Source organism: Protopterus annectens, chromosome 16.part0 (genome assembly GCF_019279795.1).
Source record: "Protopterus annectens isolate FY-2018-M chromosome 16.part0, PAN1.0, whole genome shotgun sequence".
NCBI lineage: Eukaryota > Metazoa > Chordata > Ceratodontiformes > Protopteridae > Protopterus > Protopterus annectens.
The window spans coordinates 237,580,107-237,607,200 of record NC_056750.1 but is presented as its reverse complement, the minus strand read 5'-3'; the positions used below and the strand labels follow the sequence as shown (position 1 = coordinate 237,607,200).

At 43.4% G+C, this 27,094-nt stretch overlaps 1 protein-coding gene across 3 annotated transcripts in view; it reads right to left on the bottom strand.

The window, feature by feature from the left end:
* PARP2 (poly(ADP-ribose) polymerase 2) overlaps window positions 1-27,094 on the bottom strand; it is a 1,124,938-nt gene that overhangs the window by 614,977 nt on the left and 482,867 nt on the right. For 2 of the 3 annotated variants that reach the window (XM_044058251.1, XM_044058252.1), the window contains exon 5: window positions 21,523-21,663. The exons of the other annotated variant lie outside the window; for it this stretch is intronic. In XM_044058251.1, coding sequence (XP_043914186.1) covers window positions 21,523-21,663 — 141 coding nt within the window. The remainder of the gene's footprint in view (window positions 1-21,522; window positions 21,664-27,094) is intronic. 3 annotated transcript variants of the gene reach the window in all.

Here is a 27,094-nt window from a genome sequence, read left to right as displayed (position 1 = left end):
GTATACAAGAGGCAGCCGACGCCATTTTCTTCAGTTTTTCTTGCCCCAGATGTCAGGTGCCCCCAAAAAGGAAGGCAATACATGATGTTATGAGAACATACCTAAGTAGGTAACTAAAAACAGTAGTTGCAAGCAAATACACCATATAGGAATACCCCAAAAAGGTTGTATGTTAAAGGTGTTTGTCCTAAGTCCTGTCCTAAGAGGGGATGGAGGGAGGGTAACCTGGACTGCAGCTGTATGCGCACTCGAACATCTACATTTATGGTAGGTACAAAACTGTACTATGTTCATCGTGCATACAGCTGCAGTCATCACACTTGGGTAGAATCCCAAAGCTAAGTAAGGGTGGCTGGTACTAAGTGGAATTAGGAGGAGCTAGAATGCCCTGCAGGACTGCTGTGGCAAAGCCCGCTCTAGATTTTGAGTATAGTGGAAGGTGGTAGTGCTTAGTGAAAGTGTGCACTGAACTCCAAGTAGCTGCTTCCAAAATGTCCTTGGTAGGGACCCCCCTGAGGAAAGCTGCTGAGGTAGCTGTAGCCCTGGTGGAGTGGGATCTGATGTATACCAGCACTGATTTTCCATGAAATGAATAACAAAAGCGTATGCAGTGGGCTATGCATTTTGAAATAGTCTGTTTGGAAATAGCCTTTCCTTGAGCACCTGTAGCATAGGACACAAAGAGCTGCTCAGATTTCCTGAATGACTTTGTTCTGTCCAAGTAATAACGAAGTTGCCTGTGAATGTCCAAGGAGTGGAGTAGCCTCTCCCCTTTGTTCGGGGGATTTGGATAAAAGGTAGGTAAATGAATAGTCTGATTCAAAGCCACACTGGATACTACCTTTGGCATGAAGGTAGGGTTGGTTCGTAAGGAAACCCTGTCCTGATGGAAAATGATGAATGGTTGCACAGCCATGAGGGCCTGTAGCTCCGAAACCCTGCGTGCTGAGGTAATAGCCAGAAGCAAAGCTGTTTTCCACGACAAGTATTGTTGCTCTGCTGAAGAGGCCGGCTCAAAAGGAGGCAGTGTCAGCTTCTCCAATATGAAGTTGAGGTCCCAAGCTGGAGCTGGTGGTTTCCGTGGGGGGTTTATATTTTTTGCCCCTCTGAGGAACTGCCTTAATAGAGGATGTGAGAATAAAGGAGGATCTGTGTTGTGTTGTGCTGAAATGGCTGAAGCGTGGATCTTGATGGAAGAGAAGGAAAGGCCACTTTTTAACATCTCGGCTAGGTACTGTAGAATCTGGGGTATATTTATTACCCAAGGGTTCTGGCCCTTTGCTTGATTCCAGGAACAAAATCGTTTCCATTTGGCAGAGTAGGTTTTTCTAGCAGAGGGTCTCCTGGCCTCCAAGATGATGTCCTGTACCTCCTTGGAGAGGGGAGTCTGTTGGTAAATTAAGGTATTTTCCATGCAGCTAGATTTAGAGTTCTGAGCTGACTGCGAAAGATCTTGTAGTTGTGCTGGGATAACAGAAGAGGTACTTGAGGTAGGATCCATGGTGGTGAGTGTGACAGGTTCTTTAGGAGAGGATACCAGTGCTGTCGTGGCCAGTCTGGAGCAATGAGAATCATGTGTGGCCTCTTTGCTTTGGTTTTTAATAGGACTTTGGTCAGTAGAAGTAGAGGCAGGAAGGCATAGACTGTCAATGCTGTCCAACTGAAAGATAGTGCGTCCACTTTCCAGGCCTGTGGATGATAGGTCCTTGAGCAGAATTTTTCCAACTGGGAATTGTTGTGAGAGGCAAATAGATCTACGTCTGGCTGCCCCCATGCCTGAGTTATCTGTGAGAAGACTTGAGGATGTAACTTCCATTCGTGGGGGTCTGTCATACTTCTGCTTAAATTGTCTGCCAGTGTGTTTTCCTTCCCTGGCAGGAATTGTGCCTGTAGTTGAACTTGTAATTCCAATGCTGTGTTCCACAGGGTCACAGCTTGCCTGCACAGGGGGTATGAATGCGTCCCTCCCTGTTTATGTACCATATGACGGTGGTGTTGTCTGTCCTTATTAATAGCTGGCCCGGATGCAGTAGGTCCTTGAAGGTTATAAGAGCATTTTGCACAGCTAGCATCTCCTTTTGGTTGATGTGTAGATGCATTTGTTTTTTGGACCATTTTCCCTGGATGCACTGATCTGCCATGTGTGCTCCCCAGGCGTAGTCTGAGGCATCTGTTGTGATGATTTGCCTTGCTTGTGGTATACAGAAAGGGAGACCCGTGTTTCTTTGACATGCTTGAGTCCACCACAAAAATTCCTTTTGAAGGCATGGAATGAGTAGTAAAATTGCTTCCAAACTGTGTCTGTGTTGAGACCATAAGTTTTTTAGGTACCATTGTAGTTTCCTCATATGCAGCTTTGTAAATCGTATTAGTAGGATGCAAGATGCCATGAACCCCAGAGCCTGCAGGAATTTCCTTGCAGTTAGCCTGGTTAGAGTTGCCATTTTGTTGAAGTATTGAGACAGTTGCCCTTGTTTGTCTGGCGTGAGGTAAGCCATCTGGGCCGTTGTATTTAAGCTGGCACCCAGGAAGATTATCTGTTGAGATGGTATTAGTTTGGATTTCTTTTTGTTTACTGTGTACCCCAGGCAATTTAATAGTTTTATTACAAACGCCAGATGCTGCAATAGAATGTCCTTTCTGTCCGCTTGGATCAGGCAGTCGTCCAGATATGGATAGATTTGTATTCCTCGTTGTCTGCAGAAAGCAATTACTGATGCCAGGCATTTCGTAAACACTCTAGGCGCAGTAGATAAGCCAAAGGGCAATGCAGAGAATTGATAATGGGTTAAACCTGCAAGAAATCTGAGGTATCTTCTGCAATCTTGTCTGACAGGGACATGCAGGTATGCCTCCTTGAGGTCCAACGTTACCCAGCCAAGACTCCTTGCCCAGCATGGGAAGAAGCTGCTGTAATGTGAGCATCTTGAATTTTGGTACCTCTAGATATGTGTTTAGAATGGATAGGTCTAAGATGGGTCTCCAGTCTTTGTCCTTCCTTGGTACCAGAAATAGTCTTGAATAAAAACCTTGGCCTTGTTCTTTTGCAGGTACCTTTTGAATTGCTTTCATATCCATGAGAGCGAAAATTTGTTTTTGAGCCTCTGCCCATTGATTTTGTGGCAGGTTTGGCATGCCTCTCAATTTTGGAAGGGTGTGAAAGTGGAATCTGTAGCCTCTGTCTGTAATATCCAGCATCCATTTGTCCTTTGTAACAATGTGCCAGTTTTTTGAAAATAAGGCCAGTTTTCCGCCCAAAGGTGCTGCCATTAAAACTTTGTTTGGCAGGCATAGGGCAAAGTCATTGCGTCTGTTTTCTAAATGACTATGGTCTATCTTCTGCACTTCTTGGGACTGGTGATTGCCATTGTCTAGCTCTGTAAGATCCTTGAGGTTGTCCTCTACCCCTTGGGCATCTGTATCTACCCCTTTGGGGTCTGTCCGTGGCAGGAAAGGACCAATTTTTTGAAGGCCAGTTTCTGCTGAAGCGTGGAGGCTGTACCTGCAAGAAATCTTTAACTGTTTGCATAGATTTCGCTTTTTCCTCCATTTTCTTTAGTACCTCCTCAGCTTTTACACCGAACAATACATATTTTTGTAGTGGGGCATCTAATAATTTAGCTTTGACATGATCTGGTAAGGTTTGCTCCTTGAGCCAAGCGTGTCTATGCATGACAGACCCCGTCACAGCAGCTCTACAAGAGGCCTCTATAGCATCAAAACCACACTGTAAGGTATGTTTCCCCACTTGTTCTGCTCCATGCAACAAATCCTGCAACTCCTTCAAATCTGGTTGTTCTGTTTGTGTCATTTTGCTTTTCAGCTGAGATAGCAAAAACTGCTGGTACTTTAACATATGAAATTGACAGTTTAATGCCCTCATGGTTAAAGTGGCAGATGTATACACCTTTTTCCCCCACCTTTCTAATGCTCTGGAATCTCTCTCTGAAGGTAAAGGGTTTTTAGCAGTAGAGGCCTTAATCCCCTTGGGACCCTGGGAAATAGTTTCTGGGTCAGCAGTAGGGCTTTTATAAAGGAACTGGTGTGAATCAGGAACTCGGTAATATCTGTCAGGTTTAACAGGGACAGGAGGTAAAGAGTCTGGATTAAGACTGGCTTCTGCGTACACATCATCCAAAATATCTAAGACAGGCAGAATAGCCAGGGGCCTATGCTGGGGAAGCAGCAGAAATTCCCTGAGCCTTTTCTTGGAATCTGAGTAATCTTGGCCTTCCCAGTGGAAGTGTTCTCTCAATGTATGTAGGGTTTCCCCAAAAGAGTAGTCCTCAGGGGGGGAGACCGAGGGAATAGACTCCTCAGCATCCGAGTCTTCAAATGGGGAATAGGCATAATCCTGTTCCTCAGAAAGGTCTGAGGTAATAGAAGCCTGGTCTGAGGAAGGGTAGTTTTCCTCCAACCTGGGTCTTTTGTCGGGGGGGGGGGGGTTGAGAACTCCTGATGAGAGTAATCAGATCCTCAGCCATTTTATGCATCTGTTTTTTAGGCATGGGGCCTTGAGAGGGGGTCTGAGGACCCTGTTTTTTAATTTTCATTGGAGCTTTAGATTTAGTGAACAATTTAATAGAGAGGGAGGCAGGCCTGAAAACGCCTTCAGAAAAGGCAGGCCTCGCTAAACTTTCCGTTTCTTCACCTAGAGTGGCGTCTGTATCTGTAGTGGGAATGGAGGCCGAGGCACCTGCGACCTCGGGTACTTAAGTCGCTGGAAAAATAGCTTCATCGGTAGTCAGGGGCTGCGTAGGCGCCTCGCTGAGAACCGATAGTCGGCTTTAGCGTGGTCTCAGTACTCGGTGCAGGCTTCGGATGTCTGTCCTTATCCTTGCGTTATTTGCCTAAAACTGGCGTCGGTATATCCGACGACATGATATAATTAAATTTTTTGCCAAAATAATGAAGGGCGAACTCCGCCCGGCGCTTAATAGTGCGCTGGTTAAACCTAGCACAGAAACGGCAGGCCGAGACGTCGTGGTCTGGCCCTAAGCAAGGTATACAGTAAGAGTGGAAATCCTTATGCGGTATTTGCTTCCCACAAGAAATGCAATTATTAACTTTGTCTGACATCGGTCTGAGGCAAGAAAAGTTTCCCCAACAGGGTACTTAGCTTTAAAGAAGACTTCGGCTGAAATACTTTCGTAAATCTCAGGAGCTGGCCGACCAGCACTTGCGAACTGCTTCTGCTTCGGGCACCGCGCGGTAAGAAAGACTGAAGAAAATGGCGTCGGCTGCCTCTTATATACCCCTGTCGCACTGACGTCAGGGAAGAAGCAACAACAACCGACGCCGGACCAAGACTTTGGAATTCGGCCGACCGAGGACCCACCTGACGGCAGGATAACCCAAGTGTGATGACTGCAGCTGTATGCACGATGAACATCACTGACAGGAGGCAGCACTCATGCAATTTCTATAAATGTATAATCAGATTCAAAGCCCTTAAGTAAAAATTTAAAACAAATCTGGATAGATAATCTCATACTACCAAGAAGGGTGGTGAGCTCACCTCCCGGGGGAAGGAGAGTAAGAGTAGTGTACATTCGGTTGGGGGCACACAAGGTGGTGTGATTTCAGTGGTGGAGACTGGAGAAACTGCCATCAAGTGCTTCAGGGGAAAGAAAGAGTTGCTTGACTTAGAATTTTAAAGATGCCTACTTATGGCAATTTATATCCAGAACTTTTAACCAAATGGAAACAACTTAACATTGACACCAGCTTCTCATATATGAAACTACTCATCGAACCGTATATAAAAATTGAGAATGACATTAATCATGAAATAACGATCCTACAGACTGAAATGACATCGCTAATGACTCAAAGGGATCTTATTGCGTTTTATGAAGATGTATTATCGCACACAACTATATTGGAGCGCAGACTGCTTTTAGACAAGAAGAAACTTGAATGTGATCTTAAGGATTTCAGTGTCGGCAATGTATTCTCTTGGCTGCGAGAGTCTAAGGGAACAAGAGAACCAATAGTGACAACGCATTCAAACCAACCCTTCTTTGGTAACCAATCCAGAAGAGCTAAATTAACCAATGTCCCCCCTCCAGCTCTCGGAGATGCAGAGAAATGAAACGGATGCAATGGCATGGTATCTAATACATGGAGCAGCAAAGAGACAGAAACTACTTATTTGGGACAACAACCATCCTGCAATGAGACAGAAATCATGCAAGCATCTAGCTCGAGTAACTGCAACAATAAAGAGGAATCAGTGATGTTAGAGAAAGTACAGTTGTGTACCTACCATAAATGTAGATGTTCGAGTGTATTCACTGTTGCAGTCATTACACTTGGGTTATCCTGCTAGCAGGCTACCCGCAATCGGCCTGAATTCCAAAGTCCTGGTCCGGTGTCGGTTGCAGTTGCCTCTTCCCTGATGTCAGTGCGCCAGGGGGTATAAAAGATGCAGCCAACGCCATTTTCTTCAGTTTTTCTTGCCCCAGATGTCAGGTGCCCCCAAAAGGGTAGGCTAAAGATTTGCAAATAAAAATGCATGCACTAACATAAACATTACCTTCCTCTACAAGCAAATACACCACATAGGTGGTATAGAATAGAGAAGTACAGATAATTCCCAGCAATGAAAGGGGGATGGTGGGAGGGTAACCTGGACTGCAACAGTGAATGCACTCGAACATCTACATTTATGGCAGGTAAACAACTGTACTATGTTCATCGTGTTTCACTGTTGCAGTCATTACACTTGGGTTGAATCCCAAAGCTGAGGTTGGGCGGCTGGGTCTAAATAGAATTAGGAGTGGCTATGAGGCCCTGCAGAACTGCAGTGGCAAAGCCTGCTCTGGATTTAGAGTAAAGAGGTAAGTAATAGTGCTTGGTAAAGGTGTGCACTGAACTCCAAGTTGCAGCCTCCAAAATTTCCCTGGTTGGTACTCCTCTGAGAAAGGCTGCTGATGTGACTGCTGCCCTGGTAGAATGTGGCCTAATATTCTTAGGCACTGATTTGCCATGCTGTGCATAGCAGAAACGAATGCAGTGTCCTATCCATTTGGAAATAGTCTGCTTTGAAATGGCCTTTCCTTGTGATCCTGCAGCGTATGCCACAAAAAGTTGCTCAGTTTTCCTGAAAGCTTTTGTTTTGTCCAAGTAGAAGCGTAGCTGCCTGTGTCTGTCCAAAGAGTGCAGAAGTCTCTCCCCTTTATTCTGGGGATTTGGATAAAAGGTTGGTAAATGAATGGTTTGGTTAAGAGCCACACTGGATACTACCTTTGGCATAAATGTTGGGTTTGTCCTTAGAAAAACCCTGTCCGTATGAAAAGTGATAAAAGGTTCCACTGCCATTAATGCCTGTAACTCTGAGACTCTTCTTGGTGAAGTTATTGCTAGGAGCAGCGCAGTTTTCCATAAGAATTTTCTCTCAGCTGTATTGGCTGGCTCAAAAGGAGATAGTGTGAGCTTTTCCAAGACAAAGTTGAGGTCCCATGTTGGTAAAGGTGCTCTCCTTGGGGGTCTTATGTTTTTTGCCCCTCTGAGGTACTGTCTTAGCAGTGGAAGAGAGAAAATAGGAGGTTCCGTATTGTAATGAGCTGAAATGGCAGAGGCATGGATCTTAATTGATGAGAAAGATAGGCCTTTGTCCAGCATCTCAGTTAGGTATTGTAAAATCTGAGGAATATTTGGAACAAGCGGTTTAAGTCCTTGTGCCTGGTTCCAAGCACAGAATATCTTCCATTTTCTGCATAAGATTTCCTGGTGCTGGGCCTCCTGGCTTCCAAAATGACTTCCATAACAGCTTTAGAGAGAGGTGTGTTCTGAGTAGCTATATTATTCACCATGCAGCCAGATTTAAGGTTTTGAGTTGGCTGTGCAGGATCTGATTGTTTTGTTGGGTCAGCAGATGAGGAATTTGAGGTAAAGTCCAGGCTGGCCCCTGAGACAAGCTCTTTAGGATTGGGTACCAGTGCTGGCGTGGCCAGTCTGGGGCAATCAGAATAATTTTTGGCTTCTCTTGTCTCACTTTTAGGAGTACCTTGGAGAGTAGAGGCAGTGGTGGATAGGCATAAACTGTTAGGGTTTTCCAGCTGAATGATAGAGCATCCACCTTCCATGCTTGAGAGTGATAAGTCCTTGTGCAGAATCTCTGTAGTTAGCAGTTGTGAGGGGAGGCAAATAGATCTATGTCTGGGCATCCCCATTGTTATCATGCTGAAGACTTGTGGATCTAGTTTCTTCCACTCGTGAGGGTCCATGAGGTTTCTGCTTAGTTCGTCTGCCAGAGTATTGTTCTTTCCTGGCAGGAATTGTGCCTGCAGATGTACTTGATAGGCCAGTGCTGTGTTCCACAAAGTCAGGGCTTGCCTGCAAAGGGGGTAGGAATGTGTTCCCCCTTGTTTGTTTATGTACCACATGACTGTAGTATTGTCCGTCTTTAGTAATAGTTGTCCTGGATGTAGTAGGTCCTTGAAGGCTGTCAGGGCATTCTGTACAGCTAGCATCTCTTTTTGATCGATATGAAGATGCATTTGGCCGCGGGCCACGTGCCCTGTATACATTTTCCCGCCGCGTGTGCCCCCCAGGCATAATCCGATGCATCTGTTGTTAGTGTCTGCCTGGCTGTGGGTAAAGTGAAAGGTTGTCCCTTGTTGTGGTGACAGGCCAGTGCCCACCATCGAAACTTGTTGCAGGCAGGGAATGAGAGTAATTATTGTTTCCAGGCTGTGGCAATGTTGAGTCCAAACACTTTTTAGATACCATTGTAGCTTCCTCATATGCAGTCTTGCATATGGAATTAGCAGGATACAGGATGCCATGAAGCCCAAAGCCTGCAGAATTTGTTGCCATCATTTGAAAGTAATGAGTCAGTTGCCTTTGTTTGTCTGGCATGAGATAAGCCATCTGGGCAGCTGTATTTAAGCTTGCACCCAGGAATATTATCTCTTGAGAGGGCACTAGTTTTGATTTCTTTTCGTTTACTGTGTACCCTAGGCAAATTAGTAATCTTTTTACAAATGCCAGATGCTTTAGTAGAATGTCCTTGCTTTCTGCTTGAATAAGGCAGCCGTCCAAGTAGGGATATATCTGAATTCCTTTTTGTCTGCAAAATGCAATTACTGGTGCCAGGCATTTTGTGAAGACCCTGGGCGCAGTAGATAAGCCAAAGGGCAGTGCAGAGAACTGGTAATGCACTGAGCCAGCTATGAATCTGAGGTATCTTCTGCAAGACTGTCTGACTGGGATATGCAGGTATGCCTCTTTGAGGTCCAAAGTAACTAGCCAAGCCTTCTTGCTCAGCATGGGTAGAAGTTGCTGCAGTGTCAACATTTTGAATTTTGGAACGTCCAGGAAGGTATTTAAAGTAGACAGGTCCAGTACTGGTCTCCAAGCTTTGTCCTTTCTGGGTACCAAGAAAAGTCTTGAGTAAAATCCTTGTCCCTGCTCTTGCTGTGGTACTTTTTGAATAGCCCTCATGTCCACAAGAGAAGAAATTTGTTTTTGTGCCTCTGCCCATTGATTGTGTGGCAGGTCTGGCATACCTTTTGACCTTGGTAGGGTGTGAAAGTGGAACCTGTAACCCTGGGAAACAATATTCAGTACCCATTTGTCCTGGGTGATCATTTGCCAATTTTGTGAGAAAAGTGCTAGTTTTCCCCCTAAGGGTGCTGCCAAAAAGTAAGTGCTTGGCATTGGTAGAGGAAAGTCATTGGGACTGTTTCCTATAAGGTTGTGATTTGTCTTCTCCTCCTTTGGGGGCTGAAGCACCCCATTGTTTAGGTCTGTAGGAGCCTTGGGGCTGAGATCTGCCTCTTGGGCGTCTGTATCTGCCTCTTTGTGGCCTGTTTGACACTGGAAAGGACCAATTTTTAGAAGGCCAGTTCCTGCTAAATCTGGGTGGCTGAACCTGTAAGAAATCCTTTACTGTCTGCATTGATTTTGCTTTGTCCCCCATTTTCTTTAACACCTCTTCTGCCTTAACACCAAACAAAGTATCAAGCTGTAATGGAGCATCCAACAATTTTGCTTTAACATGATCAGATAAACTTTGTTCTTTTAACCAAGCATGCCTTTGAATGACAGAACCTGTAACTGCGGCTCTGCAAGAAGCCTCTAATGACTCAAAACCACATTGCAAAGTATGCTTTCCCACTTGTTCAGCTGCATGCAATAAATCCTGCATTTCCTTATTTTCAGGGCATTCTGAGCGTGTAAGCATTTTCTGTTTTAGCAAGGACATTAGGTATTGTTGATATTTAAGCATGTGAAAAACTGGCAGTTTAAAGCCCTTACAGCTAAAGTAGCAGATGTGTAAACTTTTTTCCCCCATCTGTCCAGTGCTCTAGAATCCCTATCAGAGGGAACAGGGCTTTTTGCAGTGGAAGCCTTGACGCCTTTGGGACCCTGAGAAATTGTTTCTGGGTCAACAGCAGGGTTTTTATAAAGAAATTTATGAGAATCTGGGACCCTGTAGTACCTATCTGGCTTAACTGGTGCAGGTGGTAAAGAATCAGGAGACAAACTGGATTCAGAAAACACATCATCAACAATATCTAGTACAGGGGGAATAGCAATGGGCCTGTGCTGAGGCAGTAAAAGAAAGTCTCTGAGCCTTTTCTTGGATTCTGAAAAATCCTGGCTCTCCCAATGGAAATGCTCCCTCATGGTGTGCAGGGTTTTCCCAAAGGAGTAATCCTCAGGAGGAGAGGCTGAAAGGATAGATTCTTCAGCGTCAGTCCTGATAAGGAGGAAGAGAATATTCCTGTTCTGAAGAGGAATCAGAGGAAATAGAAACCTGGTCAGAGGAATCAGTCAGTATCTTGCCTAGGCCTTTTATCAGGAGGGGGATGGGAACCCCTGATCAGAGTAATTAGGTCCTCGGCCATTTTAAGCATCTGTTTCTTTGGCATGGATGACTGTCCAGGAGAATGCTGTACTTGTTTCTTTGTCTTTAAAGGTGTTTTAGACTTTGCCTTGGCTGCTGCAGTGGTCCTGATAGTAAGCTGTGTAGGTCTGAAAACACCCTCAGAAGCCGATGCCTGCTCAGCGGCTCCGGATCCATCTGAGGGAATAGTTTCCGTAGGCCCAATACCTTGAGTTTCCAGAGACCTAGTTGTCTCCACGTGGGAGTCGGAGGCGGCCTGTGGCTCTGAGGTAGCAGGTATCAGGGCTGTGAAAGCGCCAGAACCGGCGACTGGCCTAGAAGAGGCTTTGTCGTCGGTTTTGGACCTCGGATGCCTGTCCTTTTCTTTGTCCTTGTGTTTTATATGAACTCCGGTCGTCGGCTGTTCCGACGGCATTATATAGTTAAACCTTCGGCCAAAGTAATGTAAAGCAAAATTGAACAGACGCTTAATAGTGCGTTGGTTGAATCTAGCGCTAAACCGACAACTAGCAACGTTGTGGTCAGGGCCTAGGCAAGGAATACAGTAAAAGTGGAAATCTTTATGAGGTATTTGCTTCCCACAAGAAATACAATTGTTAACTTTTTCTGACATCGGTCTGGAGCAAGAAAAAAGTTTCCCCAATGGGGTACTTAGCTTTATTGAAGACTTCGGATCTGAAATTCGATTTCGAAAATCTCAGGAGTCCGCCAACCGGCACTTGCGAACTGCTTTTGCTTTGGGCACCACGCAACAAGAAAGCCTGAAGAAAATGGCGTTGGCTGCATCTTTTATACCCCTGGCGCACTGACGTCAGGGAAGAGGCGACAGCAACCGACGCCAGACCAGGACTTTGGAATTCAGGCCGACTGCGGGTAGCCTGCCAGCAGGATAACCCAAGTGTAATGACTGCAACAGTGAAACACGATGAACATCCAAGCAACCAGCAACATAGATGTGGAGAACAAGCAAAGGAAAGGTAACAATTTTAATGGCTCTTTCACTCCATTAACAGGAGATGTTAGAAGGAAACAAAATGCCACAAAAACAACTGAGCCAATTTTGGACTTGGTTTTTCATCAGTTCCCCCTACCTATTCAAGATCAGAGAAAATGGACTCCACTCAAGAGCAGCAGGAAACGGAAGGTATCAGAAGACCAAACAATGCTACAGAACAAAATACAAAGGCAAGTGAATCAGAGTTAATTGTTAACTTGTCTAAATATGAATTGAAAGCCTCTGAGAAGTCACTTTTAAATAGAGGGTTATCCTTCATACCATCTAAAAGAACTAATGTTACTGACTTTATTCTTGAACTTAAAATGTTTGTGAGAAATGTGGCCCTGAAAATGCTGTATAAGGATGATAATGAAAGCAGACATTTTTTGTTTAAGAAACCAAGTATGTTTATACCAAATATGCATCCTCTTTTAGAAGCATTTGAACAGGCTTGTGAAAGAGATTTTATACAAATGTCTAATGATAGAAAATATAATGATACTCAAAATGTATTTAATCTAAGTAAAAATGAATGCGAAGCACTTGTTAGTTTGAGTAATAATGACCAAATAGTTACAAGACCAGCAGACAAAGGTGGGGCCATCGTTGTTTTAGATAAATGCTACTAAGAAAGTATGATTCGATCAATGTTGAATGATGGGACCTATTGATTAATTAATGGTATACAATTAAAATAATTAGCAATATGCATAGTAATCTTTATGACCTGTTGATGTGGGAGGTAATTGATTATGATCTGTATAAATATTTTTTGGTTGAGCTACCTACTATTCCGGATTTTAGAGGCCTACCAAAAATTCATAAAAACATACATAACCCTAAGATGAGACCTACAGTCTCAAGTAGAGGATGGCTAACAGAGCCACTTTCGTTATACATCGAAAAATAGCTTAAAGAAATTGTACAAACTACTAATACAATAGCTAGGGATACTCAGGAATTTCTTAAAAGTCTAAGGGATACTCAGGAATTTCTTAAAAGTCTATCTGAACATACACATAATATGATGGATCTATCGAATATCTGGCTTGTAACTTTAGATGTGAAATCTCTATTCACGATGATTCCTAATGAAGATGGCCTTGAATTTTTAAGGCAATTATTATGTGCAAGGAATATGACAAGAATGAGATGTATGTTGCTGTTGGAATTAATCAGAGAATAATGTCTTCATGTATGATAACGAATACTACCTATAAAAAAGGGAGCTGCCATGGGGACACCTTGTGCGAATTCATATGCAAATGTGGTCATGGCCCAATGGGAGAAAATTAGAAGTTATGTACCTACCATAACGTTCCATGTTAGTTGTCTTCTCTCGCCTTCTTTCTTGCTGGATGGGTTCGGAGCCGATCCTCGGCTCCGACTCGGCACTTGCTAAGCTCGAGAGCTAATTTTACCAGCTCGAGGCAACCCTATATCCCATGATGCAAGGCGGAGATTACTCAGATCTCGTTTGGTAGCTAAAGAAATAGCAGTATTTTCTTCCAACTTAAGAGGAGGAAGAAAATAAGAATAAATAACATCATAACCCTCTAGAAAGGATCAACAATCTAGTGACACTAGGAGTTGAACAGCTAGAAAAAGGTAATAACCTCTTAATAGAAGATGTACAATCTTCCCGGTCTGACCAGGCTAGGGGGATGGAGGGCGGGACGCAAGAAAGAAGGCGAGAGAAGACAACTAACATGGAACGTTATGGGTAGGTACATAACTTCTAAATGTTAAGTTGTCAATCTCGCCTTCATTCTTGCTGGATGGGACCGCGTCCCTAGCACCTCTATCCTGGGTGGCTCAATGGAACAGACTCTTGAGAACGGTGGAACCAAAAGACCAAATCTAATTTGTAATGTGAAACAAAGGTATGAGGAGAGGCCCATGTGGCTGCTGCACAAATAGTGTCTATAGGAAGTCTAGCATGAAAAGCTGTAGATGTAGCCAGAGCTCTGGTAGAATGGGCTTTTGGGTTAGAAACCAACTCTTTGCCTCTGAGCTGATAAATGTAAGTGATCACAGAAGACAGCCATCTAGATAAAGTTACCTTAGAAACTGGAAGGCCTTTCCTGTTCTCTGCATAGGATAGAAATAGTTGATCAGGTTTCCTAAATATTTTTGTCTTATCCAGATAATATCTGAGCTGACGGTGAACATCGAGATAATGTAACTTTTGTTCAGCTCTATCAGAATAGTTTGGAAAAAATACTGGAAGATCAATGGATTGATTTAGGTTAGTTTGTGATGCCACCTTTGGTAAGAAAGACGGATTAGTTCTTAGGGACACCCTGTCTTTGTGGAATATTAGATAGGGAGGGCGAACACAGAGAGCATGAAGCTCAGATACTCTTCTGGCAGATGTAATGGCAACTAGAAAAAGTGTTTTCCAAGAAAGCAATTTCAAGGAACAGGCAGCTGCAGGTTCGAACGGGGGAAGAATCAAGGATGTTAAAATTAAATTTAGATCCCACTGTGGTGGGGGGTCTCTAATCGGAGGTTTAAATAAAAAGATACCTCGAAGGAATGCCTTGCAAAGTTTATGTGACAATGTTGTGGTCCAAAAAGCCTATATGAAAATTTGAAATGGCTGCCAGTTGAACTTTCACTGTGGAAGAAGAGGATCCTGAATGAAAAATGTCAGCTAGGAAGTCCAATACCGAATGAATTGGAGCAGTATAGGGGTCTATGTTCCTAGCTTTTGCCCAGAAAGAGAAATGTCGCCATTTACTAGTGTAAATCTTTCTGGTAGAAGATTTTAGGGAAGCTACTAAGATATCCCATACAGGATTAGAAATCATAGGAAGCCTGGCTAAGGATGGAAGTGGAGCAACCAAGCAGTGAGGTTGAGAGAAGGTATGGATTGGTGCAATTGACCCGACTGGTGGGTCAGAAGATCTGGAACCGGGTCCAGATGCCATGGCTGTACCAAGAGGTAATGATGTAGGAATGGAAACCATATCTGTCGAGGCCAATAAGGGGCAATGAGAATCAACTTGGCTCTCAAAGCGGTTGCTTTCTGAATTAGCTGAGGAATCAGCGGAAAAGGTGGAAAGGCATAAAGAAGTCCCCGGGGCCAATCTTGGGTTAGAGCATCTCTGGGGGGATGGCCTGGAAGGGGGAAGAGAGAGAAGTAGTCTGGGCATTTGCTGTTTTGAGGTGTAGCGAAAAGGTCGCAGCAAGGAAGACCCCACTTCTCAAAAATCTCTTCCGTCACTGACTGTTTGAGAGACCACTCGTGAGGCATGAGAATAGCTCTGCTCAATCTGTCCGCTATGATGTTGGATTTCCCGGGGATGTGCGTTGCTATCAGAAACAGGTGAGAGGAGATTGCCCATTGCCAAAGTCTGAGAGCCTCTCGACACAGTGGATAGGACTTGGTTCCGCCCTGTTTGTTTATATACCACACTACGGACATATTGTCCGTTTGGACTGCAATAGTTCCCAGAGGAAGAGAGTCGTTGAGGGCTTGCAACGTTAAAAGCACTGCTCTCATCTCCAGAACATTTATGTGCAGATGGTACTCGATAGGTTGCCAAGTGCCATGGAGCATTCCGCCCTGATAATGCCCCCCCCCCCACCCGATCAGGGAGGCGTCCGATGTAACCGTGGCAACCGGGGCAAGAGGAACAAATGGTCTGCCTTGATGGATTTGAGGGGACGATATCCACCAAGTCAGATGCCTTTTGCAAGTTGGAGTTACTATGATCTGGTGACGCATGGGAAGTTGTTGAAAGGACCATTGGGTGAATAGCATCCATTGTAGAAGCCGCATGTAAAAGCGGGCGAGGGGAAGAAGTGTTATGGCGGCCGCCATAAGACCCAGTACTTTCAGAGCAAACCTGGCCTGAATTTTGTTGCTGAATAGAATCACTTGGACGTGTCTTTGAATGTCCAAGATCCTTTGGTCTGTCAACCTTGCAGAAAGTTGTACGGTGTCCAATTTTGCGCCTATAAAAGTAATATATTGACAAGGCGACAAGGCAGATTTTTCGAAATTTATAGAAATTCCTAGCCCTCTGCAAGTATGAATGGTGTAATTTCTGGCTTGGAGAAGCTGATGCCTGGTGGTGGCAGTGAGGAGCCAGTCGTCTAGATATGGAAACACCTGGAATCCTTGACATCTCAGGTGAGCCGTAACCACTGCCATGCATTTGGTGAACACTCTGGGGGCTGCAGTGAGTCCAAAGGGCAGGGCTCTGAATTGGAAGTGACTGGTCCCCAGCCGGAAGCGGAGAAATCTTCTGGAGCGTCTGTGAAATTTTATATGGTAGTACGCATCCTGAAGATCTATCGAGCACATCCAATTGTCCTTGCCCAGAAAGGGCAGAATAGACTGAAGCGTGACCATCCAGAATCTTGATTTCTTTACAAACTTGTTGAGTTTGCTGAGATCTAATATTGGTCTCCAGTCTCCTGTCTTTTTTGGAACTAAAAAGAACCTTGAGTAGATTCCGGATCCTATTTGGTCCGCTGGGACTGGCTGGATGGCTCTTTTTACTAGCAGTTTTGATATTTCTAGTACTGCTAATTCCCTTAGACCGGGTGGAACGTCTGGAAGGGTTCCCTTTTGTTGAACTGGGGTTTGAATAAAGGGAATTTTGTAACCCTCGGATATAATTGACTGTACCCATTTGTCTTGAGAAAGGGAAAGCCAGGCTATTGGGTACAGAGATAACTTTCCCCCGACTGCCTCCGGCGGACAATCGGGCAACATCTCAGGGATGCTGGAAGGGTTTGTCAGAAAGAGGCTCTCTGCTACCCTGATTCTGCGGACCACCTCTGCCCCTAGGGCGTCTATTATTGTTACCCCCTCTGCCTCTGGGGGTAAACTGACTTTGTGCGACAGGCGTGACTCCTTGAGATTTGCGGAACCACATTTTCCCACCCTTCTGTCCTTTGGGGTAAGGTCTAGAAGGGGTGGAGAAACGGACTCCTACGGCAGAAAGAGTCTTGCCATCTTGTTCGCATCTAGTCAAAGTGTCTTTCACTTGAGGACCGAACAAGGTCGAGCCATCAAAGGGGGAGTTTGTGAAAGACGCCTTGAAGGGGTTTGCAAAATTACAAAGCCGCATCCAGGACTGACGCCTTAAAGCCACTCCTGTGCCTGCGGCCCTACTCGCTCCATCGGCTGCATAAGAAATGAGCCGCATGGAGGAGTTAGCAATGGAGTTAAGGATTCCTAGCTGTGAGCTAATCTTATCCTGAGACCCAGCAGCTAACGGATCCTGTAAAACTTCTCCCAATTCTTTAAGAACGTCTCTTTGAAGTCGGGTGAAGTGGCATACGTAGTTCAGCGATCTCATAGCAAAAGTCACTGAAGAAAAAATCCGCTTACCGTACCTGTCCATAGTCCTAGAATCTTTATTAGGAGGATGGACAGGTACTGAAGGATCAGCTAATTCCTTCTTGGTGGCAGCAGCCACCACCATGGCATCAACTGGGACACCCTTTGTCAAATATAGTCTATCTTGTGGGGCAGTGATAAATTTTGAAGGTCTCCTAGGGATAGGTTCCACCGAATCTGGAGCCATCCACGCCTTCCGAGCCACTACCTCCATGAGAGGGTCGAAAGGCGGAGACACCCAGGAGGTGGAGGGTTGAGATCCGAACGCCTCCAGGTATACTGACTCGTCCTCGGAGGGATTAAGGGAAGGCCAGTTCCCCCTCTGTTTCAGGATTTCAAGGATGTCTGAAAATGAGACATCCTCAGAGGAGGACCTTGGGGATCCTTCCGACTCATGCAAGTCAGTATCTGATGTAGTAGACTCAGGGGAGTCTAAATGTTTCCTCTTACATGTCCTCTTACGCGGGGGTTCTCCTGACGGATCAGGAGAAGCCTCGGAAGAGGAAGATATTCCCAATGGGGAAACCTGAGGCGTTGGATCTCTGGGTCCGGGAGCAAGAGAGTGGGAGGAGACGTCAGCAGGCACTGTAGTGGGAGGAGCTGATGGAACTGTCCGTTGACTAAGCCCAGGGGCTAGTACACTCCTCATCACCTTGAAGGCTCCCCCGTCAGAGAGACCAGAAAGCTCCCTCTCCGAAGAGATAGGAACCCCAGGCCTCACCGAGAGGGAAGGCTCCGAGGCAGATGTCGGGGCCGAGCTCACCAACGCCGAAGCTCTGAGAGGGAGAACGGGGTCGGACAAGGGTCCGATGCCACTCGCTCACTCGGAGCCGAGAGAGACTAGACGCCCGTATCCCTCCAATGAAGGTCTCAAGGAGGAAATCGGAGCCGAGGACGACAGAGCCGAAAGGGGTGGTATCGGCTCCGAAGTCACAACGGTACCGGTTCCGAGGAGCTCCGGCTCTGAACTCTGTAAGAGAGTCGGAGGAGGAATGCTCGGTGGATGTGATATAGCTACCGTCTGTTGAGATGGGCTATGGAGTATTTGGGCCAATGCCTGAGACTTTAATAGTCTATTCACCACTCTCTCAAGGTCGTGATCTGATAGCCTGGATGACCGAGAAGATCGGCTCCGATGGCTCCGCTCCGAGAGCAAAGGTGATCTCGGAGCCGAATGTATGGATTCCACTGAAGGGGGATTGAGATCTCTTTCTTGAGATCAATGGAGCCATCGGAGCCGAAGTTACGTCGGCTCCAGCCGGAGCCGACACTGAGTGTCTGGATCTAGTAGCATCGGCGCCGGATGGAGCCGATGCTGAGACTGACATGGAAAGTTCGGCTCCGGCCGGAGCCGATCTCGAGCCTGGTGATGAAGGATCTGAAGCCGACAGCTTGGAAGCTTGAGCCGAAGGCTTAACAGGCTTCGAGGGCTTCCCCGGCACCGACTTAGTCAGGGAGCTCTCGGGCTTTAATAAGCCCCTTAATATAAGTTTATTTTTTCGTTCCTGCAGGACTCTTGGGCTGAAAACATGACAGATAGCACAAGAGTCCTGCAGGTGCGAAGGTCCCAGGCAATAAACACAAGAAGTGTGACTGTCTGTCAGAGACATCTTCTGACAGCACGAGTCACACTTCTTGAAGCCTGAGACCTTAGTGTCCTTTGACATAACTGTGTCGATGAACAACAGTAACACAATCACACACAAAAAACACTCAGTCCAACAAAATAATTTAATAATAATTAAATTAAATTACATTAAGCAGGGAAAACACACAATCACACACAAATAATCCCTGACAGGAAAAATTTAGGGAGGGGAAGGCCTAAGGCCTGACTCGGGACAAGGGAATATTTAGTCAAAAAGAAGGGAACACTGATGGGAATAGGGCTAAGGTGAGTCGATTACTAACTAAAATATAATAAATATATACAAATTAAAGGGGGGTAGACTAAAGTCTCTGAAAAGTTCACTTACCAAGAGCTGGTAAAAGAAGGCACCTCATTAGCGAAGCGGCAAACGAGATCTGAGTAATCTCCGCCTTGCATCATGGGATATAGGGTTGCCTCAAGCTGGTAAAATTAGCTCTCGAGCTTAGCAAGTGCCGAGTCGGAGCCGAGGATCGGCTCCGAACCCATCCAGCAAGAATGAAGGCGAGATTGACAACTTAACATCAAATTTTTAGATATGGAATATGGAAATAAAATTAAATACTATAAGAGATTTGTGGATATCTTTTTCCTATGGGAAGGGAGTGAGGTTGATCTACATGCATTCATTGAATACATAAATCAAACCACCAATTTCCTGAAATTTGAAGGGAAATGGTGAAAAACAGGAATTGAGTTCCTGGATGTATTTATTAATAAAGAGAATGACAGATTTACAACCAGGCTATATAGAAAGAGTTGCAAGAAAAATAGTTTGCTTCATCGCACAAGTATGCACCCAAAACATATCTATCAGAACATAGTGATTAATCAAGGAAGGAGAATATCTAATTTAACTAGTGAGGATACCATATGCGAACAAACATTAAATTTCCTCAGTGATGAATTTGCCGCAAGGGGATATCCTAATCAAGAAACTGGGATATTGAAAGATCTGACAAAAGTGTTCAGAATAGGAAAAGGAAGACCCTATTTTAGAAAAAGAGACACTAATGCAGTAGCATCAACTCATGTTGATAAGCAATTGACTCATACCAATACACAAATAAGGTTGAATATATCATATTCTAACAATAACAAAAAGATAAAGTGATTACAAAAAATTGGGCCATTCTGACCACCAATGAAGAGATGCGAACTATTGTTGGTTTCAATCCCAGATATAGCTATAGTAATAGTAAATCCCTAAAAAGGCTATTATGCTATGAAGAAAGTAATATGGGTAGGGTGACATCTGGTAGACATGGAAATTTTCCCTGTAGGAATTTCAATCAATGCTCTTATATGTCTGGTTCCAGCAGCTTCATACATCCAGAGAATGGTAGGACATACATTTTCAAACACTTTGCTGACTGCAAATCCAGGGACCTCATCTATCTAGCTAGCTGTGAGAAATGTACAAGCTATTATATAGGTAAAACTAATCGAACTTTAAGAGAAAGGGTGAGGGAACATATTTATGCCATTAATCGGGAGGATGAGACAAATGCTCTGGCCAAACATACATTAGAGAATGACTTAAGCCATAAGTTTAAGCTCACAGTAATAGAATTAGTAAACAGGAGGAAGAGATTAGGAAACATTAAGAATCATACAGAGCAACACAAAATCAAATGGATAATCAGGATGCAGTCAGATAAAGGGAAGGGGCTGAATGATAGGGTCTCCATTAAACCTTTTTTGAGAGACAGACCCCTGAAACATTGACTATGCATCTAAGAGGGAGTTAGCTTTGTGACATTACATAAGTGCACTTCCATATGTATTGTCTTTATACAACAAAGATATTTTATTAATTACTATGCATTTTATTCATGAAATACAAGTGTTGTGTGTTATGTATATTTATACATTTTAATACATTTCATGCTTATTATACACATGTGTGTTCTATTTATATTTATGTTTTTATACATACAAACGGATATTTTTAAATATATAATTTTTTAAACATCCATTTATATTCAATGCATTATAAGAATTGAATTTGTAGATGAATGCTACCATCTAGTGATGAATTTAGGTATTCAAATTAATTGACAAACTTTTTTGCCACCTTTTTTATATTTAAATGATAAGAAATGTTATTGAATAAGTCTGATGAAGGGTTTTGGAGTAACCCGAAAGAGCTTACTGATTTGAATAGCTGTTTGTCTCAATAAAGGATTGTGTATTTAAAGAGTTGTGGTGGTACCGGGTGTATTCCTTTCCAACTTTAGCCTTACATTCTACATCGACAGGTGCTTTTGCCTTCACAACAAGAGTTTTAACGGTTTCTGTGCCAGAACATGAGCAAAAGTTAAAGACATCAGCTTTAAACTACTGAACTAAACATGCTGCACATTTTTTTTCCCTTGGTACACTTTCAAAATGATATTATTTTGATCAAATTTAAGCTCTTCCTAAACTGAGTCTGTATACAGTAAATTTCATTTAAGAAAATCAGTAATGCTGCTTATACTAGGCACTGGATGTTAAAATAAAAAGTCCCCCCCCCCCCCAAATAACTTACAAATCATGACTCTATAATCACATCAGAAAGAAAATAATAAACGTGTCTCAAAAACAAGCAAAACATACTTGAACCAGAACTGTAGTGAATATCAAAAAGAACAGAGGGCTGTTACAAGCAGCCTTACCTTTTTGATCCGGGCCATTTGTCTCCGTTTGACTGTTATTCGCATTCTGCTTGCTGGTCCCACGATTTCTCTTTGCAGGTTGCTTGGTGGAGTTACTAGAGCTGGGAACGGGCTTTGGAGTTTCTTCGGCTTCTTCAACAGCTGCATCAACAGAAGAGGGTGAACCTTTTCTTTACTTAATACTTCCACTTGCAGTTTTCCTCATCCCTTCAATCATTCTTTAGCTCCCTAATACTTCCAGTTCCAACCATTTCATTACCAAAAGCCTGCCTGTGTCTCCGCACTACTTGGGTAGGTTTACCCCTCAAACTGCAACCACCCAGCTAGGTCACTTTGAGAGCCAACATCAGTGGTGCAAACATGCTTGTAAGTGAGGCTGTCACATTATGCAGATAATAAATAGAGCATAGAGAAAACTATGATGATCTACAAATGCATGATTTGTATCTTCAGGCTCATTTGTCAATTCAGTGAGAGTGCCAGATGTAGCTAACAGGGCTGCAATACAACCACAGATGAACTGTGTTGTTACCTTTAGAAACTTCTTCTTGGAAGATGCTCAAATGTCATTTCCTCAAAAAGCACAGCATGGGCTCTTTTTCAGCACAGTTTGCTTTGTGTTATAAATGTTAGTACTACTATCACATAAAGGAGCCAGCCCTGCCTGTTCATAACAAAAGCCCTCAAAGGGATCCATACTGAATCATTAGCATTTCATCTTGGAACCAGAGTGGCTGACTGGTTAAAGCTGCTGATGGACCACTTCAGGGTCCGAGGGTTCAAATTTCATCTGTCACAGTATGTCCGAAATGTGAATGTTCTCATCATGTCTGTCTGGAGCTACGGTTTGCTCTATCCTCCCCAAAAATGCAGACTAATTGGCTACTCTAAAAATATCTTGCCCTCATAACAGACAGAGGTTTTGGGAATCTGGAAAAAAAGAACTAGCTCATTTACCAGCTTAAAAAAAAAAAGTTGCTCCGAGTTGAGCATGAATACTCAGTTGATGAGGACGAAGAACAAATGTTGACTACTGTGACCATGTCAGTGAGGTAGCAGACAGCACAAACTGAATTTGGTGCTTAAGAAAAGGGATTTAAAAAAATCAAGGAAATGTGCCAAATAGATATACTTTCTCTCACACTTTCTCCTGTGCACATGTTTGTGCACATACACACAGTATATACATCCTGGCTACTGTTTTATGCAGTCAAATAGTGTGGGATACACAGCTACTACAACCCACTTAGTTTACCTAAATAAAGTACTTCTCTGCTGTTGCAGTTTGGTTAAAAACATTTCAAGCACACAAGGTAAGAAATAAAACTGTGGAAAGGCTCAAGATAAGCCATGGGAGACAGGAAGCAAAGAAACACCGAGAGGAGGCAGCACTCATGCAATTTCTATAAATGTATAATCAGATTCAAAGCCCTCAAGTAAAAATTGAAAATAAATCTGGATAGATAATCTCATATTACCAAGAGGGGTGGTGAGCTCACCTCCCGGGGGAAGGAGAGTAACAGTGGTGTACATTTGGTTGGGGGCACACAAGGTGGTGTGATTTCAGTGGTGGAGACTGGAGAAACTGCCATCAAATGCTTCAAAGGAAAGAACAGAGTTGCTTGAAAGGACAATTCCATCCAGAAGTGAGGGATGTCATCCTTGACTAGTCAACCGCATGCCCTCTTCCTTTCACCTTGCCAGATGCACTCTGGGAAGCAGAGCTTAAACAGAAAAACTATCCTGGCAGCCATTTAAATGATGGCCCCTTCCAGTCAACCCTCATCCTGGTGCTTTGAATGCATGGTCAGGGGGGTATGATTAAAGATTAGTTGTGTAAAAGTTGACCATAAAGATAGACGTCCTTCTCTTCTCTATTGCAATATTCTTAACATGAGGGAGTTGCCTGCCACAACAACCCAATGTCAGCCAGTATACAAAAGACTTTTACTACTTGGGGGTGCGTGGTACATTGCACGTAGGCTGCTGGCAGACATCCGCCATAAAAGTGTTCTCAGAACTGAGTGCTCCAGGAGGAACACCTGTCTAAGGGAAGTATGTAGGCCAAGTACATCCAAAGAAGAACAAAGTCAGGGGGAAGGAGGGAGGGATGGAATACTGCAACCGAGAAGAGAAGTATACCAATCATTATGGTAAGATTTTACACAACTAAATCCATGTCCTCTTATTCCTCTTCTGCAGTATTCTTAACATGAGTGAGAATACCAAAGCTCATGAGGAAAGGGAGGAGGTAGGGGGCAGTGGAGCTCTCCATGAAGCCATGGCGAACAGCCCTGGCAAAACCTGCCCTAGATTTGAAAACATCCAGTTTGTAATGCTTGGTGAAGGTATGGAATGAAGACAAGGTGGCTGCCCCCAGAATGGAGTTAAGTGCCCAGTCCTTTGAAGAAGGTGCCAGAGGAAGCAACAACCTTGGTAGAGTGTGCCTTAACAAGAAGAAGGAAGGCTCTTTTTATGGTGGTCATAGCAGAAGGAAATTACTTTAGAGATCCAGCTGGAAATAGTGTGTTTGGAGACGGGGAGTCCTAAAGCTCTAGGGTAGAATGAGATAACCTGGTCAGATTTCCTGATATTTTTTGTTTTGCAAAGATAGAACTTAAGCTGTCTGTGCACATCCAAAGTCTGCAGAATCCTCTCCACGGGGTTCTGTGAAGTGGGGAAAAAGGTGGGTAAATGAATAGACTGTTTGAAGGATAACTCACTTACCACTTTAGGCATAAAGGTAAGATTGGTGCAGAGAGACACTCTGTCTTTGTGGAACACCAAGAGAGGAGGAGAAGCCATTAGGGTTTGTAGTTCAGAAACCCTTCTGGCTGAGGTTAGTGCAAGCAGCAAAATAGATTTCCAGCAGCAAAATTTCAAGGAAGCAGAAGCTGCTGTCCCAAAAGGAGCAAGGGTCAGTTCAGGCAGGCAATTCCCTCATGTTAAGAATACTGCAACAGAGGAATAGAAGGACATCTTATTGATGGTATGGGGTAAAAACAGCAGATAAAAAATAATTCAGTCTGGTCTTGGAGTCACAGTACAGGGCTTATATATCTCATGGTTAAATGCCCTTTCACTCACAAACTAAAGTAAGCTTACAGTACACCATGGTTTCACTGAGATATGCAAATTACACCTCTTCATATGCATTCTCAACCAAGTGATTTTCCTTTTTACACTATAAAACTTTTTTTAAGTGATGTAAATACTTTATTAATACATTTTTAATTTGCTGATACAACCATATTAATAATTACATGTCAGACAATCAATAATTGCATTTAACATCAAGTAACTTGCCACTGTTAAGCATGTAATCCAAATATCATACTTAACTAAACTATCTTGGTCTTGGTCTTTACATCTACAAAGCTTGACCATCTCTCTCAGTCAGTAGTTTATTTTTATTTAACTAGGAACAGAGGCTATTTTCAGCAGCAGCCCAGGGTGAAATGCTCCAGATGCATGCCTTTGGAATGTGGGAGGAAACCGGAGTACCTGGAGGAAACCCACGCGAACACAGGGAGGACATGCAGACTCCAAACAGAAGGCACCCCAGCCAAGAATCAAACAGGAGAACCTCTTTGCTGTGAGGCGACAACATTACCCACTGCATCACTGTGCAGTAGAAGACAAATATTTATCAGAAGTCAAAAAAAGTGCAACTACTTTACTATAGTTGCAGTAATACAATTATGCCTCTGCCATGTCAGATGATGTTACTTTTTAACCTCAAGCGTCCATGCCAGTTCTCTGTATTTTTTTATATCTATGTGGAAATCACCCTTCCAACAGGATTTATTTCACACAGTTTCTGTCATGCATTTTGACCTATGAGGACTAGAACTCTGGTCTGTCTGTTTGTAACGTATATTGTAAGAGTAATGGTAAAAGTTAGAGGACAAGCACTACCCAGTAATAAAAAAAGAATCTTGCCAAAGATCCCGGGCAACTGAAAACCTACCAAACTTCTATTCCGGTAATGAAGCACAAAGCTTAAAAAAAAAAAAGGCTTCAATGACATATGCATGAGCCTCTTCAGTTCACAGTCCTACAGAGAGTACAGAAATTCAAAGTAATATTGCTCAGGGATAGTAGGGCAAATATCCTATTTGTTCTTAAACCTGTAACCTTCTTCTATGTTGCAAATTATGTGTGGGAAATGTTTCTACACCACTTACTATACGCATTTGTTTTAAGTGAATAGGTGGCATGTCTTGGGTTCAGGGTTTTATTTTCTGTTTTTATTGGAAAGAGGAATAGTGCTCAGAGGTGCAGATGAAAATGTTTCAGAGCAGGCATGCAAATGCATAATGCATCCTCAGCATTAGATCATTGCACAAATGAATCAGGAGAAAGGGGTAAATAACAGGTTAGAACTTTACAGATGAAGGCCTCTATCCCCACAGTATAATGGTTGCAGCGGCAAACCACCACCCTGTTCTCTCCCTCCCAAGAGAGATCACATGTTAGAATGAATGGATAACATAACATACACTTGTAGGGATCTCTGCAGCCAGAAATAAGCAGGATTAATAGAGCTCTCTGAAGCCAGAAAAAAGCAGAAGTGGAGAAGTGTAAAGCTTAAAGGAAAATTTTTTATGTGAATGCTGACTGTGCTCTATACTTGAACTGCAAAGCCAAGAGAATGAAAATGGTTAAGGCTTAACTCCAAAAGTTTCCCTACAGTACAAATAAAAATTCATATGTAAGCACTCACCAAACTTATAGACACTTAAGGCAATCTTAAATATGCACATTCAAAAGAATCTTTATTTATGCAAAGCACAGCAAAATAAAATGTCAACAGCACATCTGCCAAATCCAAATCCTTAAATGCTCAGGACAGCATGCACCACCTACCACCTAGTTTGACATCTAAGCTTGGTTCTTCTTTCAAGGAAACAGAATTTTAGTATGAAATGCCATTACAGCATTAACTTGAAGCATAATCTTTTGCATTCAATTACTTATCGATCTAAGTATATGCATGAAATCTCAGAGGTTTAACCTACGTGTACAGACACAGCATATTAAAGGAATCACTTCCAAAAGTCTCTCTTGGACAGGTATGGACACAGCAGATACCTACATACGGGGTTCAGTCCAGTTTTATTTCAGGGGAACGTCAGAAGGGATTCAGTCCAGCACATCAGATTCCTAGCTTATCACAAGTCCCTAAGGGGACACAAAAGCCTGTAAAAATGCTTCAGACAGTGCAGCTTGTATGATAGCCTTACCAAAGATGAATGCATACCAAGCCTTAATAAAGGTATGGCACTGAAGCTGAACAAAATGTGGCAAGACATTTGGCATGGATATATGTCATAAAAATATTGCAGAAAAAGGCAATTCCACTGGGTAACTGTTCCTTCCTTACATATATGTATAAGATATGTGACCGATTCCATATATATATATATATATATATATATATATATATATATTATATATATATAGTGGCTTCAACTCAGATCTTTCAATGAATGGAAACTACACCACAAAGAAGTTAGAAAAGAGTCTAAAAATGTGAAGGTCTGGACCCAAACAAGAGCTGGTATCCCTC